A 14,000-nucleotide genomic window follows, 5' to 3' on the forward strand; every position below is an offset into this window, starting at 1 on the left:
GAAGGAGGGAAGGAGGGAAGGAGGGAAGGAAGGAAGGAAGGAAGGAAGGAAGGAAGGAAGGAAGGAAGGAAGGAAGGAAGGAAGGAAGGAAGGAGAATTTGTTACAGTAGTAACCAAAGTGCTAAATTTTGGAATAATTAGATTATATTGCAGGAAATTCAGTATGATTTTTCCCCTGACATTTCCATCTATGACTTAAAAAAATCATGTTTTACGCAAAACTAAATGAAATACTTTAATTAAGAATCTGGCTTAACCAGGTTCATCTCCATGTTATTTTTTTAATCCAAATTTCTATTTTCCTTTGCACTTTGCAGCACTTCTGTTAACACTTAGAAGTGTTTTGGGGGAAAAATATGAAAACCATTAGCTTTTCTTACGAGGCCATTTTCAGGAGAATTCTTTAAGACAAAACTGTATGTGTAAATTGTTACATTTTACAGAGTGGTTTATGCTTGATTTGGCTCACAAATCTATTCTCTCTTAGTAGAGTAGAGTAGAGTAGAAACTGTTTCTTCTACTCAAAAATGTAAATATTCTGGTTAAATATTATCAGATTATGATGTGAAATGTAATGGTGAGTGAAATTATGTAAAAAAAAAAGTGAAAGACTTAAGAGAAAAAAACACATGATTATCTAGTGGTGCAGAATACACACATTTACGCATACACGCCAGGCACTAGTAAGTGGTAGAACCCAAAAATGTGTCAGAATTAAATATCCAGAATCCAAATCCTCCCCCATTTTTTCATGCCAAAATAAAGACCAAGTTATAAAGTTATTATACAGAACAGGTGCCATTCTGAGACTATTACACTCTTTTGAACTCAGAGTGCAAACTAGTTCTGCTGCTGCCCAGCCAAGTTGCTCTGTCAGCACGGATGTACTCCAGTGCTTTCCCTCGTAATTTAGAGAAGCACCAGATTTCAGGTGCTCGGCTGATGGAGACCGTGATTATCTTCTAATCAAAGCACCTCTCTGTCATATGGAAATTGAGAATGCAACTACGTTGTATGAGAATAAAATATATCAAGTGATATGAAAGCATGTTTTCATTTTTGAGAAGGCATGATTTCTTGATGTTTTCTTTCCATATTCTCCAAAATAAACAACTTAGAACAAAAGCTCTCTGGAAAAAAAATATCGTTGTTCCATTTATCCTGCTATATAAACAGATGTATGGCTTGGGGAATACATTATATGAGCTTAACTTTCATCTCCCAGATGACAGACATGCAGTGAGTTTGTGTCAAATTTTCTCATACAGGTTTCTCATGCTCTTTGATTTATATTTATTCCCTTAAGATATCAAATGGTCTCATAACAAGTACAGCTAAAGAGTGAAAAACATTATCACAGGTTTGTGTTATCTTTAAAGAGCATTGTTTTAAAACATCTCTAAAAGCAAGTTTTGCTATACAAAATCCTACAAAGCATGTCTAATTTTCAAGCATTTCCAGGATTTTGTAGTGCCTCAGTTTAACAGAATTGCAAAAAACAAAAAAAAAACGGGGGGGAGGGGGAAGGTCTACAGATATACTGGTCATATCTGCAACTATGCAGTAATTTCTAAAATGTAAATACCTAGAAGAGATCTCACTCTGTTTTGTCTAAGGATATAACCAAAAGGGAGAGGAAGTGGCTCTATCTAGTAGCTGCAGCTTATTTCACTGCTGTGGCACACTCCCAAGCATGTAATTGTTCAAAGCATTATCATTTTCTGCACAGAAGGAACTCTGTTACTTGCCAATTTCAATTCCTGAGCCAAATGCAACATGCTGTGTAAGAAGATTTGCAAATTTTAACCAAATTACAAAATACAAAGATCCACTTTTTGTATTGAGACTGAAGCACAGTCACACTTGGGTTTCGTTATTTTATTCAGAACTTCAACATATGAAAAATAGACATCTAAATTTCAAGTAGTCTGAAAGTACAACATAGGCTGAGAACACAACATGAWTTATTAATATTTAGAGAGCAGAGTGACAATTTAGCCCAACCAATTATAGACTTAAAAATAATTATTCCTCTCAAGAAAATGTATTTTAAAAGGAAAAACGGAAAAATGATTTTAAAATACTTCTGGCCACCAACAGTAAAGTTAACTATAAATGCCTCTCTGATTAAGAACTGTTTTTAAACTCTTGGTAAATACTTGAAGCTWTTSTTAATAGAGGGTTGGAACCTTTGAGGTTGCTCAAATTCCAGATGAATATTTCTTTAATGAAGGCTCCACACTGTAACGAATGTGATGGAAGTAACTTGTCCCATACCAAAGAATGTGCAAACCACTTATACAGCACCAGGTCCCAAGCTATTTAATGGTGAGAAATCCGCWGGAAGCCCAATACCTGACAGCTCTGCAGTGAAAACTGGGATTCTCAGATTTTTAGCTTTCAAAAAATAGGCACTGAAACAACAAACAGTATGAAATAGAGACAAATTTACACTGCTTCCATTTTTGACTGGACAAAATTTCACTAGGTTACAACCTTCCCTTCAGGTTTCCCTAGTGCTTTCCTGAGGCACAGCAGTCAAAAACTTGAAAGAGAAAAGGTGTTTGAAGCACCTTTTGAGGGGGAACCCCTCAGCTACTACTTATTCTTGTAATGAGATTTCCAAGGACAGGAGAATACAGGTAGGGAAATCCTTCTGCAACAATAATGTTTTAAAAAGCCATCTGTTAAGTAGCCTAGCACACCTTTTATGTTAGTAAATGAGTGTCAGCGGATGTGCTTTTTTAACTGAAAGATTTCCTAAATTGCAGTTGAGTACACTACTGTCAGTAGACCAGCAATAGCAAGAGGTGCCATTAGAGTTATGAAACCCAAGAGAGTCTAATCTAACAGCAACCAAAAGAATGACTTACCTACAATTTCCTTTCTTGGAAGGTATATCATTAAACAGGCATGTTGGGCATTGTTTACACAGAAAATATTTGTTCTGCATTTTCCAGCAGATTTAGTCTTTACACTTTTGAAGTTTGAAGGCGTAGCACACGCATTTACCACAACACTTATACGTTGCTCCCCTCTACTCAGTTGTGAATGAGGGAAGAACAGGATTTCTTAAAGGTCCTGCTGTTGCCAGTGGCCCAGCAAAAGGAGCATTGCTATGTCTAGGAAGAAGTCACAAGCCTTACACTAACTTTGCCTCATGCAGACTTTACAAGACCTTAGTTTTGGCCCWTCAGATATGTTGTTTTTGTTATGAAAGTTTGCTGTGTAAATTGCAGCTTAATGCATTTGTTTTTCTTGTAGTTTTCTTGTTTAAGAGTGGGATAATAGCAAAGGTCTTGAAAATATGGACATCAGACTATAAACCACTTGTTCATAACCCATTCCTGATTACTGAAGAAATTTAAACCTACAGAGCTCAGGGGAAAAGACTGAAATAACAGAAAACATAACAATAAAATCAACAGCTAAGCAATAAWAACCCAGCTGAACAGCAAGGAGGCACCAAACATGACTTAGAAAGGCAACAACTTCAGGAATTGCACAGTAGACCTGGACAAAGACAAAGAATGGTCCAGAAACACAAAACATCTTATAAAAAGGCAGTGCTTTTTTGCATGAGGGTGGTATAGTTGTCACAGATCTCATCACTGTACAAACTCTGTGGGACCGTCAGAGCTATAAGCCAGCAATCTCTGCTCTCTCTGTCTTCTTTAAGGACTCTCTCTTTCCCCGCCTGCTCCAGCAGCCRCAGGTTTCCTCTCTCCACTGCCTGATTCTTCAGGATCTTTGATCTGCCAGCTAATCATCCAAGGCTGTGTCTAATAGCATGCATATATACATGTGTGTGTGTCGGAAAGAAAGAYGGAAAGAAAGACAGAAGACAATCTTGAACAAGATACACATTTACATTTACAGCAGCAGTCCATAACTGCTACAGGGTAAAAGATAATCATCATTGCAACATCTGGTAGGAGCATGAAGCCTTGAGAAAATAAAGCTGTAAGTGCTACAGTAAGTGGCAAGTCCAGAATAAATGAGTCTTCTATAGAACAAAACCTACCAGTAATTTGGTATAGTGTATTGAAGTAAAGAAAGACRCCCACTCAGAAACAATAATAAAATGAATTGCCAGACAGTTGTTTCCTTTTGTAATCAAGAGATGACATCTAAGAAAGCAGGACTACTGGTAAGCAATTTTGGTGCACCTGCCTAAGAACATTATTGATTTTGCAGCTCATTAAAKAAAGCTTTAAACTAGGTGGGAAAGGAACATCTACTAGGAAAGAAACTCAGCGAGAGAGAAGCAGTCCATCATATTCTGAAGCAAAACTTTTGTTTCTTCTCAGTGGAAAGGGTGCTACTGAAAAGGACTATTAAGAGAAAGCTTTCTGATGTAAAGCAGAATTTCACTGAAGATGAGCATGGCTCCAATTTCACTGGAGATGAACATGCCTACACTGCTCTTTAAGTATCTCAAAATCAAAATGTAGAAAAAGAGTAGCAAGTTGGAATTAATACAAAGGAGAAGGAAAATGCACAGCAGCATGAAGGCTGAACTGCAAAAATGAATGTATGGTTAGCAAGGAGCATAAGCAACAGCTTGTCACTGCTTCATGTTAAAGATAAAAAAAAAAGGAAAAATAAGACCTTAATAGGCAAAAAGAAGTTAAATGATACATGGAAGACTGAAACACTCAATTCCTTTTGCTATTATCTTTGTAAAAATGGAGATCTGTGATCACAAACTTAATGTATTAAGCCTGTAGGACCTGAGGGTAAAATAAATTTAGAACCTCCATAGAGAGATAGATGAACACTTCCTGAAATACCAATGATTATCTTTGCAAAATGATTATCTTTGAGGTTAGAGAATACCAGAGGGCAGTAAAAGGGAAAATAGAAACTATAACTTTAAAAAAATGACCTATAGAATCTGTATGTCAGTGCAACTTCTACTCCAAGATAAGCATTAGAATAAATTACTAAACAGACAATTTCTAAGATCTAGAAAATACAAAAGTGATAAAACAAGGGCTAATGGGAATTTTTCAAGAACGTGCTTGTRTCAAAACAATAACACTTCCGTCTCTGACAGGGCCGCTTGCCTATGGACCCTGCAATGGATGTGCTAAATCTTGACCATAGTAAAGCTTAGCAGTCTTCTTTGATGCTGTCTCATACAACGTATTCTGTAGCAACGTGTGGAAACAGAGCAAACTGGGGTCATGYGCTTCAAAATTAAACCACAGGGTCAATATTAACCATTTTTTATCAAAGGTGAAAGGAATGATGAGTGGTCATAAATCATGTAATTGACAGTTTGGAAGTCAAAATAGGCCACAGTCCTATAGAACTGGCAAAGATCAAGTGAAGAGAACCAAAAGCAATCTGTAAGACAAACTAAGAAGATATAATCATCTTGATAATAAAGAAATGGTTTGAAAAGAACAATATATACCATGAAAAAAGAACGTAAGAAATCATATGGAGAACTACAAAAGTGGGAGGAAAATAGCAAAACGGAAGGAAAAGGCCTGGCAACTATAATTATAATAACATAAATGAGAATTATAAAGGTGATACTGATCAAAAAAGCTCCAAAATTTGCATTTTCAAACTGCATTGGTGTAATAAGTTATTAATTATTCCTATAAATTTTTCCCTGTTAATATCCTTAGAGAATCAAACATGTAACAGTTTGTAGACTAAACTTTCACAAACACTCCCCTAGGCCAGGAAACATTGCAAGCCAGGAACCAATACACACTTTTCTTTGTCTCTGTCATCCCCGTTAATGCTTAAAACAACACATGCTACAACTAATTTAAATTATTATTATGAAAACTTGTCCTTGGATGTTGAAAGGGCAATCTTTTGAAAGAACAATTATCTTAGTCTTCTTCAGCCATAACAGTCTGAATATAATATTTGAATATACCTCTTTTCAATTTTTATCCATTTGGTTTGTCGCTGCATACTTCAGGCTCCTGTTTCTGACATTCTCTATCATGGTTTAATGTTAATAATAAATAAGATTGGGAGAACTTGGTAGGTGTTCACAAGCATTGCCACCAAAGTAAGAACTTGGAGAAAAGACTACATCAGACACTAATTAGCATAACAGAATTGTACTGTAGTAAATTTCTATCAAACCAAGATATATCAGTACAGTAATAAAAAATCCCATCATAGTCTTACCATTAATTACTGGAGTATAAACAACAATTCCAACCAAATTAGGATCCGATACAGTTGTGTCCAGAATAAGGCCACCAATACTGAAAAGCAAAGTGCAATACAGAGAATAAGGCAAGAAGATACATTAGTGTTTCAAGTCTTATTTAGTATTCTTAAGCTTTTAACATCCTCAAGCCACTATTTTCTTCTCAATTTATCTTTTTCTTCCCTGACTACTCTCATCTGACCTGCAGATTAATATTTTTAGTCAAGCTAAGTATGTGTTAATCGTTGCCAATTTCTTTGACAAAAATACAACAGACAGAAAAATGATTACAAGCAGACCTACAAAACTCAGTGTTAAATAAGCCAAGCATGCTCTCTCACAGAACCAAGGTATGCATCTTGTTTTATGCTACAGATAGAGCTCTATAGCTTATGGAGGCTAACTTTCCCCACAAAGACTACGGCTGAACTCGTTAAGTTAACCATTTGTTTTGCAAGTCTGTTGAATATAACTCAAACAATGACATGGTCTTTGTTCTTTTTCTTGATGGAATTACTAATTATTTATATATTAAAATTGACTTCTTGTGTATCAAAGACCATAGAATTTCAAACAATCTTCACTAGACTTTTCAATTTACTAAATCAAATCTCTTAGATCAGCATGCAGTCTTGACTTAAAACTGCAAGGGAGAACAAGTCAACATTTCTGTCATTGGAAACAGTCCTGCTCTGTTCAGTCATTGTCATAGGCCACTGTTAGCTACCCAGCTCAGTCCTACCTGCACCTTAACTATGTCCACAATCCTGAGGGTTGTTAAATGCTTCTTTTTAACACAATCACATGTTATGCTATACAGAGACAAGGGAACTATCAAGACTAAGTGAAACAAATAGACTCACCTGCTTATAATCATAGCAGTTATAACAGGCTCCCATCCTGAATGGAGAACAGTTCTGGTTGCTGGGTGTTTGGCAGCTATGACAATCCCCATGGGAGTCAGAGCCAGAAAAAAGGCACCAACCAAAGGAGATACATAGTAATAGGTCTCTAAAGTAGTAGTAAACAAAAGAAAAGTTTTACTTCCAAGCTCCTCCACTGACTCAGGACTTCCTAATTGAACGGTGAAGTAAATAATGGAAAATCTATCTTAAGAGCAGATATGTAGAAGCTACACAAATTCCTCACTTGTCCATATGTTTACTTTTATAAGAAATGTAGCAATACTACTTAAGATTGAATTTTTGTCTAAACACACACAATTTGCACAAAACTTAATGCAAAATATACTTCATGTTATCAGTTCTTTAGTATATAGCACTCTAACAAAGAACAATATAGAGCTTATATAACAGTAATCTCGTCCAAGTGTTATAACTTGTTAGAAAGGCTGCAAATTCAAACTATTATTACTTTGATGCTATCTTGGTGGAGAACGGTGGCAGGGAACACCTGAAATTACACCTGGAAAAATTGCTAGAGAGTTTTTGGAAGTTACTATCCTTCTGCTTTGGTTGGCACAACCTCTGCAGAACACCAGCAAAAAAAGATGGTAGGATTACTTCCATTTTGTAAGCCAAAATCAGAAAGCTACTTGAAAGAGATGATGCCCCAAAGTAATTTTCCCTTCTTTTTCTAACTTTTGTAAAATATATTACCCCCCTCCTCCTCTGTGCTGCTACTTATTCAAGGAACTTCTGACTGTGACCTTAGATTCAAAAGTAAGGGGGGAGTAGGGTAGAGGCAAACATTTACACTGATTTTTAAGAGACTTCCAAGCAACCTTCCATAATTTTAAGCACCCATTCCCTTAGCAACCTGTGATACCAGCCTATCTTGCAGCTCAGAAAGAGATGCCTGCAGGGCATCTTCATGCAGGGTATCTACTGGGACCGAACGTTCAGCACAGCACCATCCAAAAAATGTTGCAACCTCTGGTAGGGATCCTATGTAAATTAGAAGTATAAAACTTCAAAGTAACAGCTAAAAACCTGGAAATAATACGAGGAGTCGCACAATTTGTCTTCTCAACCAAGATGCAGGAATGCCTGAGAGATAGACACATATATTTAAACCATGTTCTGTGAGGAAAAGCATTTAGTTTTGGATGGCATTACAAAAGGCTTTGGAAAGCCATGAGACACGGACCCTCTGCATTTGATGTATCAGGTCTTCATATTTCAGAGCGAGGAACACAAGCTCCAGCACCATTGATGGTACTAGGGAGCCCTCTAGTGCTCCTCAAGGAAAGGCCACCATTAATCCTGGATTAYGTTACACCAAGTTAGTTATTTAAATTGTAAAAGTGAAGAAAATGAACATTTTCCTCCCCAGAAAACAAATACACTTCATTAGAAGATATAGGAACATTATTACAGGCACCACTAATTTTAAAGTGGAAAAAAACCTGAAAGTAGCTTAAGCATCCTGCATATTTAAGGGATTGGATATCAAAGTTTCCCCTCCAAATGGCTAGAGGGTTCAATTGACGTAAGTATTTAAAAGGCCAGTTTTATACGATAATTGTCTCAGTAAAGAAAATGATGAGCCATCCCCTTTAGGGAGACAACTCACTGGATAATTTAGATGCATAGACATATTACTTCAGGGGGGTTGGTAAGATCTAACTGTTAACCCAGAGCTGAGCCTAGGCATTCTATTACAGACCACTCTAATACAGACAGGAGGAAAGTTTGCAACATAAACATTTTCTTCATTCGAGACCCACTATCTGAAGGCAACTGATTGCCTGTTTAGGTAGTCATGCTAAGAAATTGTGCTGAAAAACAGCTCATTCAAAACAAAATTCAGAGTTGAAATCACCCTGCTTTACTACTACCTCTTAAGCTGGGTTTTTTTTTTAGAACATTCCCATTCTGGTTGCTACTCTGTTATTAAAAAGGCAGGAAAACGACAAAAAGAACAGAAGAGCATAAACTGCTAGCAGCTGAGCTCCAAAGTCTCACCTAGTCCAATATCTTGTGTCTGACTATAACCAACAGTTAAGACTCAAGGAAATAAGAAAACGGCAAGTTTCTGGACTTGCTTTGCTTTCAGTGTGTGCTGCCAGCTTTTGCTACTGTGTGCCACCGTGATTCACCACCCAAGTTTCTATCTCCATCTCTCTGTTCACTACTCTTCAGTGGATTTCTTTCTAAAGAAATCAACCAAATATCTTCTAAAATCCCTTTGTCCAGCTTCATATGCTATGTAAATAAGTTCCACATCTCAATTATATCCTATTTGAAAAAAAAACATTATTTTACTTATTTAAACCTGGTGTCTGATCATTTTCTAAAAATCTTTTCCATTCTGTTCAAAATTTATATATCTTTCCTGAGCTAAAGGACTACAAATGTACTTAATCTCTCTGTGTACAGAAGCTACACCATGCTTTTATTCATCTATTCATCTATTTGAACTATTTTGTAGTTCAAATAATTACATCTTGAAAAACACATTCCCAAGATCTGTGTAGTATGTTCTTACTTCAGAAAGTCTAATTCCTAAGAGAGAGTAATAGAAAGATACCGAAAAATATGAAAAGCAGAAGAAAACATTTTAGATGTGGTAAGATAATTAGGCATATCAAAAAAAGAGAGGTATTTCCAAAACATCATTTGGAAATTGAATTGCAATTTATTCTTAGAAGTGAACTGAAGTGTTCCAGAAAATCCTTTCCGCTACTCACACTTACTCTTCAGCAGCTGTGGCTCATGACAGCTGTAAAAGTAACAGAAGAGTTCAAACTGGCCCCACTTTTTTTATACCTCCCYAATATGCTAGGTCATGTGCAAGTAAAGATGTACATTTTTAGAAAGGTGTGAAAGCGAGAGAGCCCAAGTTTCTTTCCCAATCTTGTTTTTTGTTTTCATTGAGCCTTTGTGTTTCTTCCACTGACTCCCCCATTCCCTTCAACACATTTCTCAAAAAAAAAAAGTATGTTTTAGGAGAAATGGAAATAGCAGCAGTTATTTTTACTCCTTTAAGAAAAAATACTGCATATTATTCCTACAAAGTATAGGTAGCAGTGATAGTTCTAGTCATAAAAAAAATATACATAGTTAGCTTGTGAAGACAAATGTAGCTACTACTAAAATTCACTTGTGTGGCACACTAATATATGTAACTAATTTTTACCTGTAGCCACAATTTAAAACATGGAAGGGAGTAGAGAAGGCACTTAAAACCAGAAAACATCAGTATCAGTGAGTTACTGTCTTTGAGCCCTTTGGATTTAATGTGTGCAGTTATATGGATCACATTTCAAATACATAAGAAAGCAACATTTCTAGGAAAAAGACGTAGGGAACAGATGAAGCACCCCTGGCATGCTCRTTTGCTCATTGCAGTGTAGATAGCACAGCAAAATCTTCAAGACCGCAGTGAGGTTATAGAACATAAGTCTCTAAGACATTTYGTTTGAAATATTAGTTAACACTTCAAGCTTGAAGTCCAGTAGTAATGATTTTTTTAACCATAGTCCTGGCTAGAACAAATTTTAACTAGAGCCATAAATCTCATCACATTCCTAACTGCAATCTGGCAATGTGAGGCAACCCACACCTACCCAGAGAGCTAACACATCTCCTCATAACCGTAGCTAGATCTCTGCTCCCTTTAACCCAGGCTGGATACCRGTGACACCCAAGCTTTTCTCTACATTAGCTGCACTTGAGCATTCTTTTAGTAATARTAATCACCAGCATATTCATTTTCAGCAGGCATTGTGACAATGAATCTGGTCCCTTAAGAGAATAGGACTTAGTCTAGGTTTTGGAAATCAGAAAAACAGTTTCAAGGGATTACAGAATCATGCAGATTACTAATACAAGAAAAGAAAGTTAGACTAATATAGGAGTTATTCACAAGAAAATTGGTTTGGAGCTGTTTATGTGTAATTTGACTGTTCACAGGCCCTCAGCTATCATATGGAAAATAAACAGACAAACAAACAAATGAAAAAACTGTGATCAAGAAGCCAGACAAAATGATGCATTAGGTATGATCAGATCATTGTTGTCTGAAGTCAACAGTCAATCCCAAGCCCTCATCTGCTGCCAGRCTATTAAGAAGAGCTGCTTGCTTTTTCAGCTTTCAGGGCAGAACTGAAGGAAACTACAACTAAGTCAGCAGACTTATTTGAAATACRTTCTCCAAATATATAAGACAAAACAAAGTAAACAAAAACAGGTAGAGCCATTATTTGGAAGGTAGAAAGGGTTATTTCATTTACTGTTAAGCAGAGTAGTTAAGGAAAAGCTGGTAAAAGGTAAAGATGTTAAAATGAATGCATGGGTATGGGCAATAGGAAGGAGATGTGAAAAGTGTCCTGATGCAAGAGAAGCAGGAGACATGGAAGGGCCGGAGGAATCAGTATTGCAAGCAGGATTTTGAGAAATAAGGGACCAGGAGGTATTGCAGTAGGAGATAGAAAGAACTCCCTACGAAAGAGCTGATCAAAACAGCCAATTCAACAGCTTTCCCTTCGTGCAAAAGAAAAGTAATTCAATAGGCCTCTGGGAAGCAAATATTTGATTTAGGGGTGGACACTCAAGAAACTAGGAAGAAGACAAGTCCCCTCCCCCTGAAGAAARCAGAGAAAATTGAGCAACTTGGACACTGCAGATTCAAATTCACATGGAGATCTGCCATGGTGCTCTGAGACTACTCAGGATGTTAGGAGATGGTGCCAAGATCATAGTTAGTGATTTTTGCCATGGGAGGAGAARGCAGGGAGGGGAAGAAGAGAAAGAGCAGGCACCCTATAATGTTTCAACCCAAAATAAAGCACAAGTGTTTTTAACAAAGTCAGTTACACTGRAAGGTTTTTCAGACCTCCCACATCCCTCTGGAAAGAGCTTCCTAGGAAAATAAATATCCAGAAACATACTTACCAAGGCAAGTGTAAAGACCCTGACTTATCCATGCTAGTATAGCAAGAGTGATAAGATCTCCAAAACTTGCTGCTATAGGAGTGGCAACATTGTCAGGATTAATACCAGTCTTCTTTGATCCAACAATAACTCCAACCATTATTATTCCTAAATTCAACAAAGAAGAAAGTATGCTAAACATATCTATTTCTCTCAGGAAATTCCAAGAAAATGGTAATTTAAAACTTGATAAATAAGAGGTCCATGTATTTGCCCAGGATGATCATTCCTCCCACCTGACTCATTTCTGCATTTTTAATTCTTAACATTTTTTTAAAATGAGGTTATGTATTTTAAGAATGATAGCAAGAAAGCCATCTGTACAGAGAGCTGGTTTTGCATATCATTGAAATTCTAACTGCTAAAACTGTAAATCAGTCATCTATTGAAAAAGAAATATTCATTGTATTAATGCTACTCCCTATTAACTCTAGCTGCCTGAGATTTATATTATTACAGTAGGTTGAAAACAACATCAGATTAAATACAATGATGTCTGAAATTGTGCAAGTTTTCTAGTCATGAACTTAGCATCAGAAGCCATGAAGCTCTATCACAGCTTACATAGAAAATGAGCCAACATACTTAAATGATACTTGATACATTTAAAACATTTTAACATTAAAACCTTTTGAATTGAGGCCAGTGGCTTCTATTTTTTCCTTCCACTCTTTCAGAGGAATTTCTCTACAGAATGAAGTGGGTACTAAACATGCAGTTCACTTAACTATTAAGAGTACTCTTGGCAGGCACTTGAAGAATTTTCCTCTCTTCATATAATACACTTCAGATTTTCAGCTCCGCTGTACTCATTATTCTCCATGTTATTTTACAAAAATATTTTTTAAAAAATCATGTCATTCAGCAAATAACATTATTTATTGTAGACTAAACTAGAAATTCAGACTRACCTTCTAATTTTCAGTCTGATATACTGCCTAAAGTGTCACACTCTATAAAATTCTCAAATGGAAGAACTGAAATGAGCCTGTGGGAACACAATATGTCCACAGCACCTGTTTTATGTGTAGGAGATAGATGCTTATAAAGCAATTTCCTGTGCTGGTCCATCACCAGATAAAACAAAGATTTTTCCTAATATCTAGATAATACACGACCAATGGAAAGAACAAGTCCTACTGCTGCTCTTAATTTCACCTCATGATGAAACTCAGTGGCTTTGTAGTCACTGAAAAAGTATGTGCTCTTTATGTGCTACAAATTCCACGCAAAACCTTAACAAGATCATTTGCAATTTTTACATAAGCAAGCATATCAAGTTAGCAAAAAGGGGAAGCTAAACATTATTAGAACTACCAGCTATGTATTTTCCCTAAGAATACATCACATGTAGAGGCACCTTTCTTTCTCCCTCCTGTACATAAGGTACCTTTTTACACTTTTAAGCTAAATCTTTCCTGACAGTTGCCAAGGATAAGTTAAATGCATCACACCATTTGGCTCAATACAGATAAAACTGATACACTGTCTATAGAGGGGAACTTGTGCTCTGAGCCAGTCTATGCCCTTCAASTACCAAACCAATTGCTTCACTTCAGATACAAAGCAGGGCAAAAGGTACCATGGCGGCAGCATGAATAATCAGGAAGTGTGATTCAGCTGTCACCAAGGCTCACTCGAGCTTAATTACTAATAATTTCCACATGTCCAATACTGAGAATGCATTTTGCACAGAAATGAAACTTGCCTCCTCTGATCTTGTAAGGAAACCCTAAAAAATCACGGTTTTAATTTTAGACATGCTCAGGAGGTCATGCAAATTAAACTCTTTCAAAAACATCTGCTGAAAGACAGATGCAATATTAGGGCATACATGGAAATTGCAAAAGGTCATTCTATTGTCAGCTGTGACTGTGCATTTAATTTTTAAGGACAGAAGCATAAATGCACACTCT

The 14,000-nt window shown here is 36.5% G+C and overlaps 1 protein-coding gene across 1 annotated transcript in view; it reads right to left on the reverse strand.

Annotated features, from left to right (window-relative positions):
- The window catches only part of SLC41A2 (solute carrier family 41 member 2), a 47,821-nt gene that overhangs the window by 20,837 nt on the left and 12,984 nt on the right, over positions 1-14,000 (reverse strand). Inside the window, exons 7-9 of the mRNA XM_026052257.1 lie at positions 12,046-12,269; positions 7,051-7,198; positions 6,163-6,242 (exon numbers count right to left, since the gene is read on the reverse strand). Coding sequence (XP_025908042.1) covers positions 6,163-6,242; positions 7,051-7,198; positions 12,046-12,269 — 452 coding nt within the window. The remainder of the gene's footprint in view (positions 1-6,162; positions 6,243-7,050; positions 7,199-12,045; positions 12,270-14,000) is intronic.

Source organism: Nothoprocta perdicaria, unplaced genomic scaffold, assembly GCF_003342845.1.
Source record: "Nothoprocta perdicaria isolate Ctin4 unplaced genomic scaffold, notPer1 scaffold_86, whole genome shotgun sequence".
Classification (NCBI taxonomy): domain Eukaryota; kingdom Metazoa; phylum Chordata; class Aves; order Tinamiformes; family Tinamidae; genus Nothoprocta; species Nothoprocta perdicaria.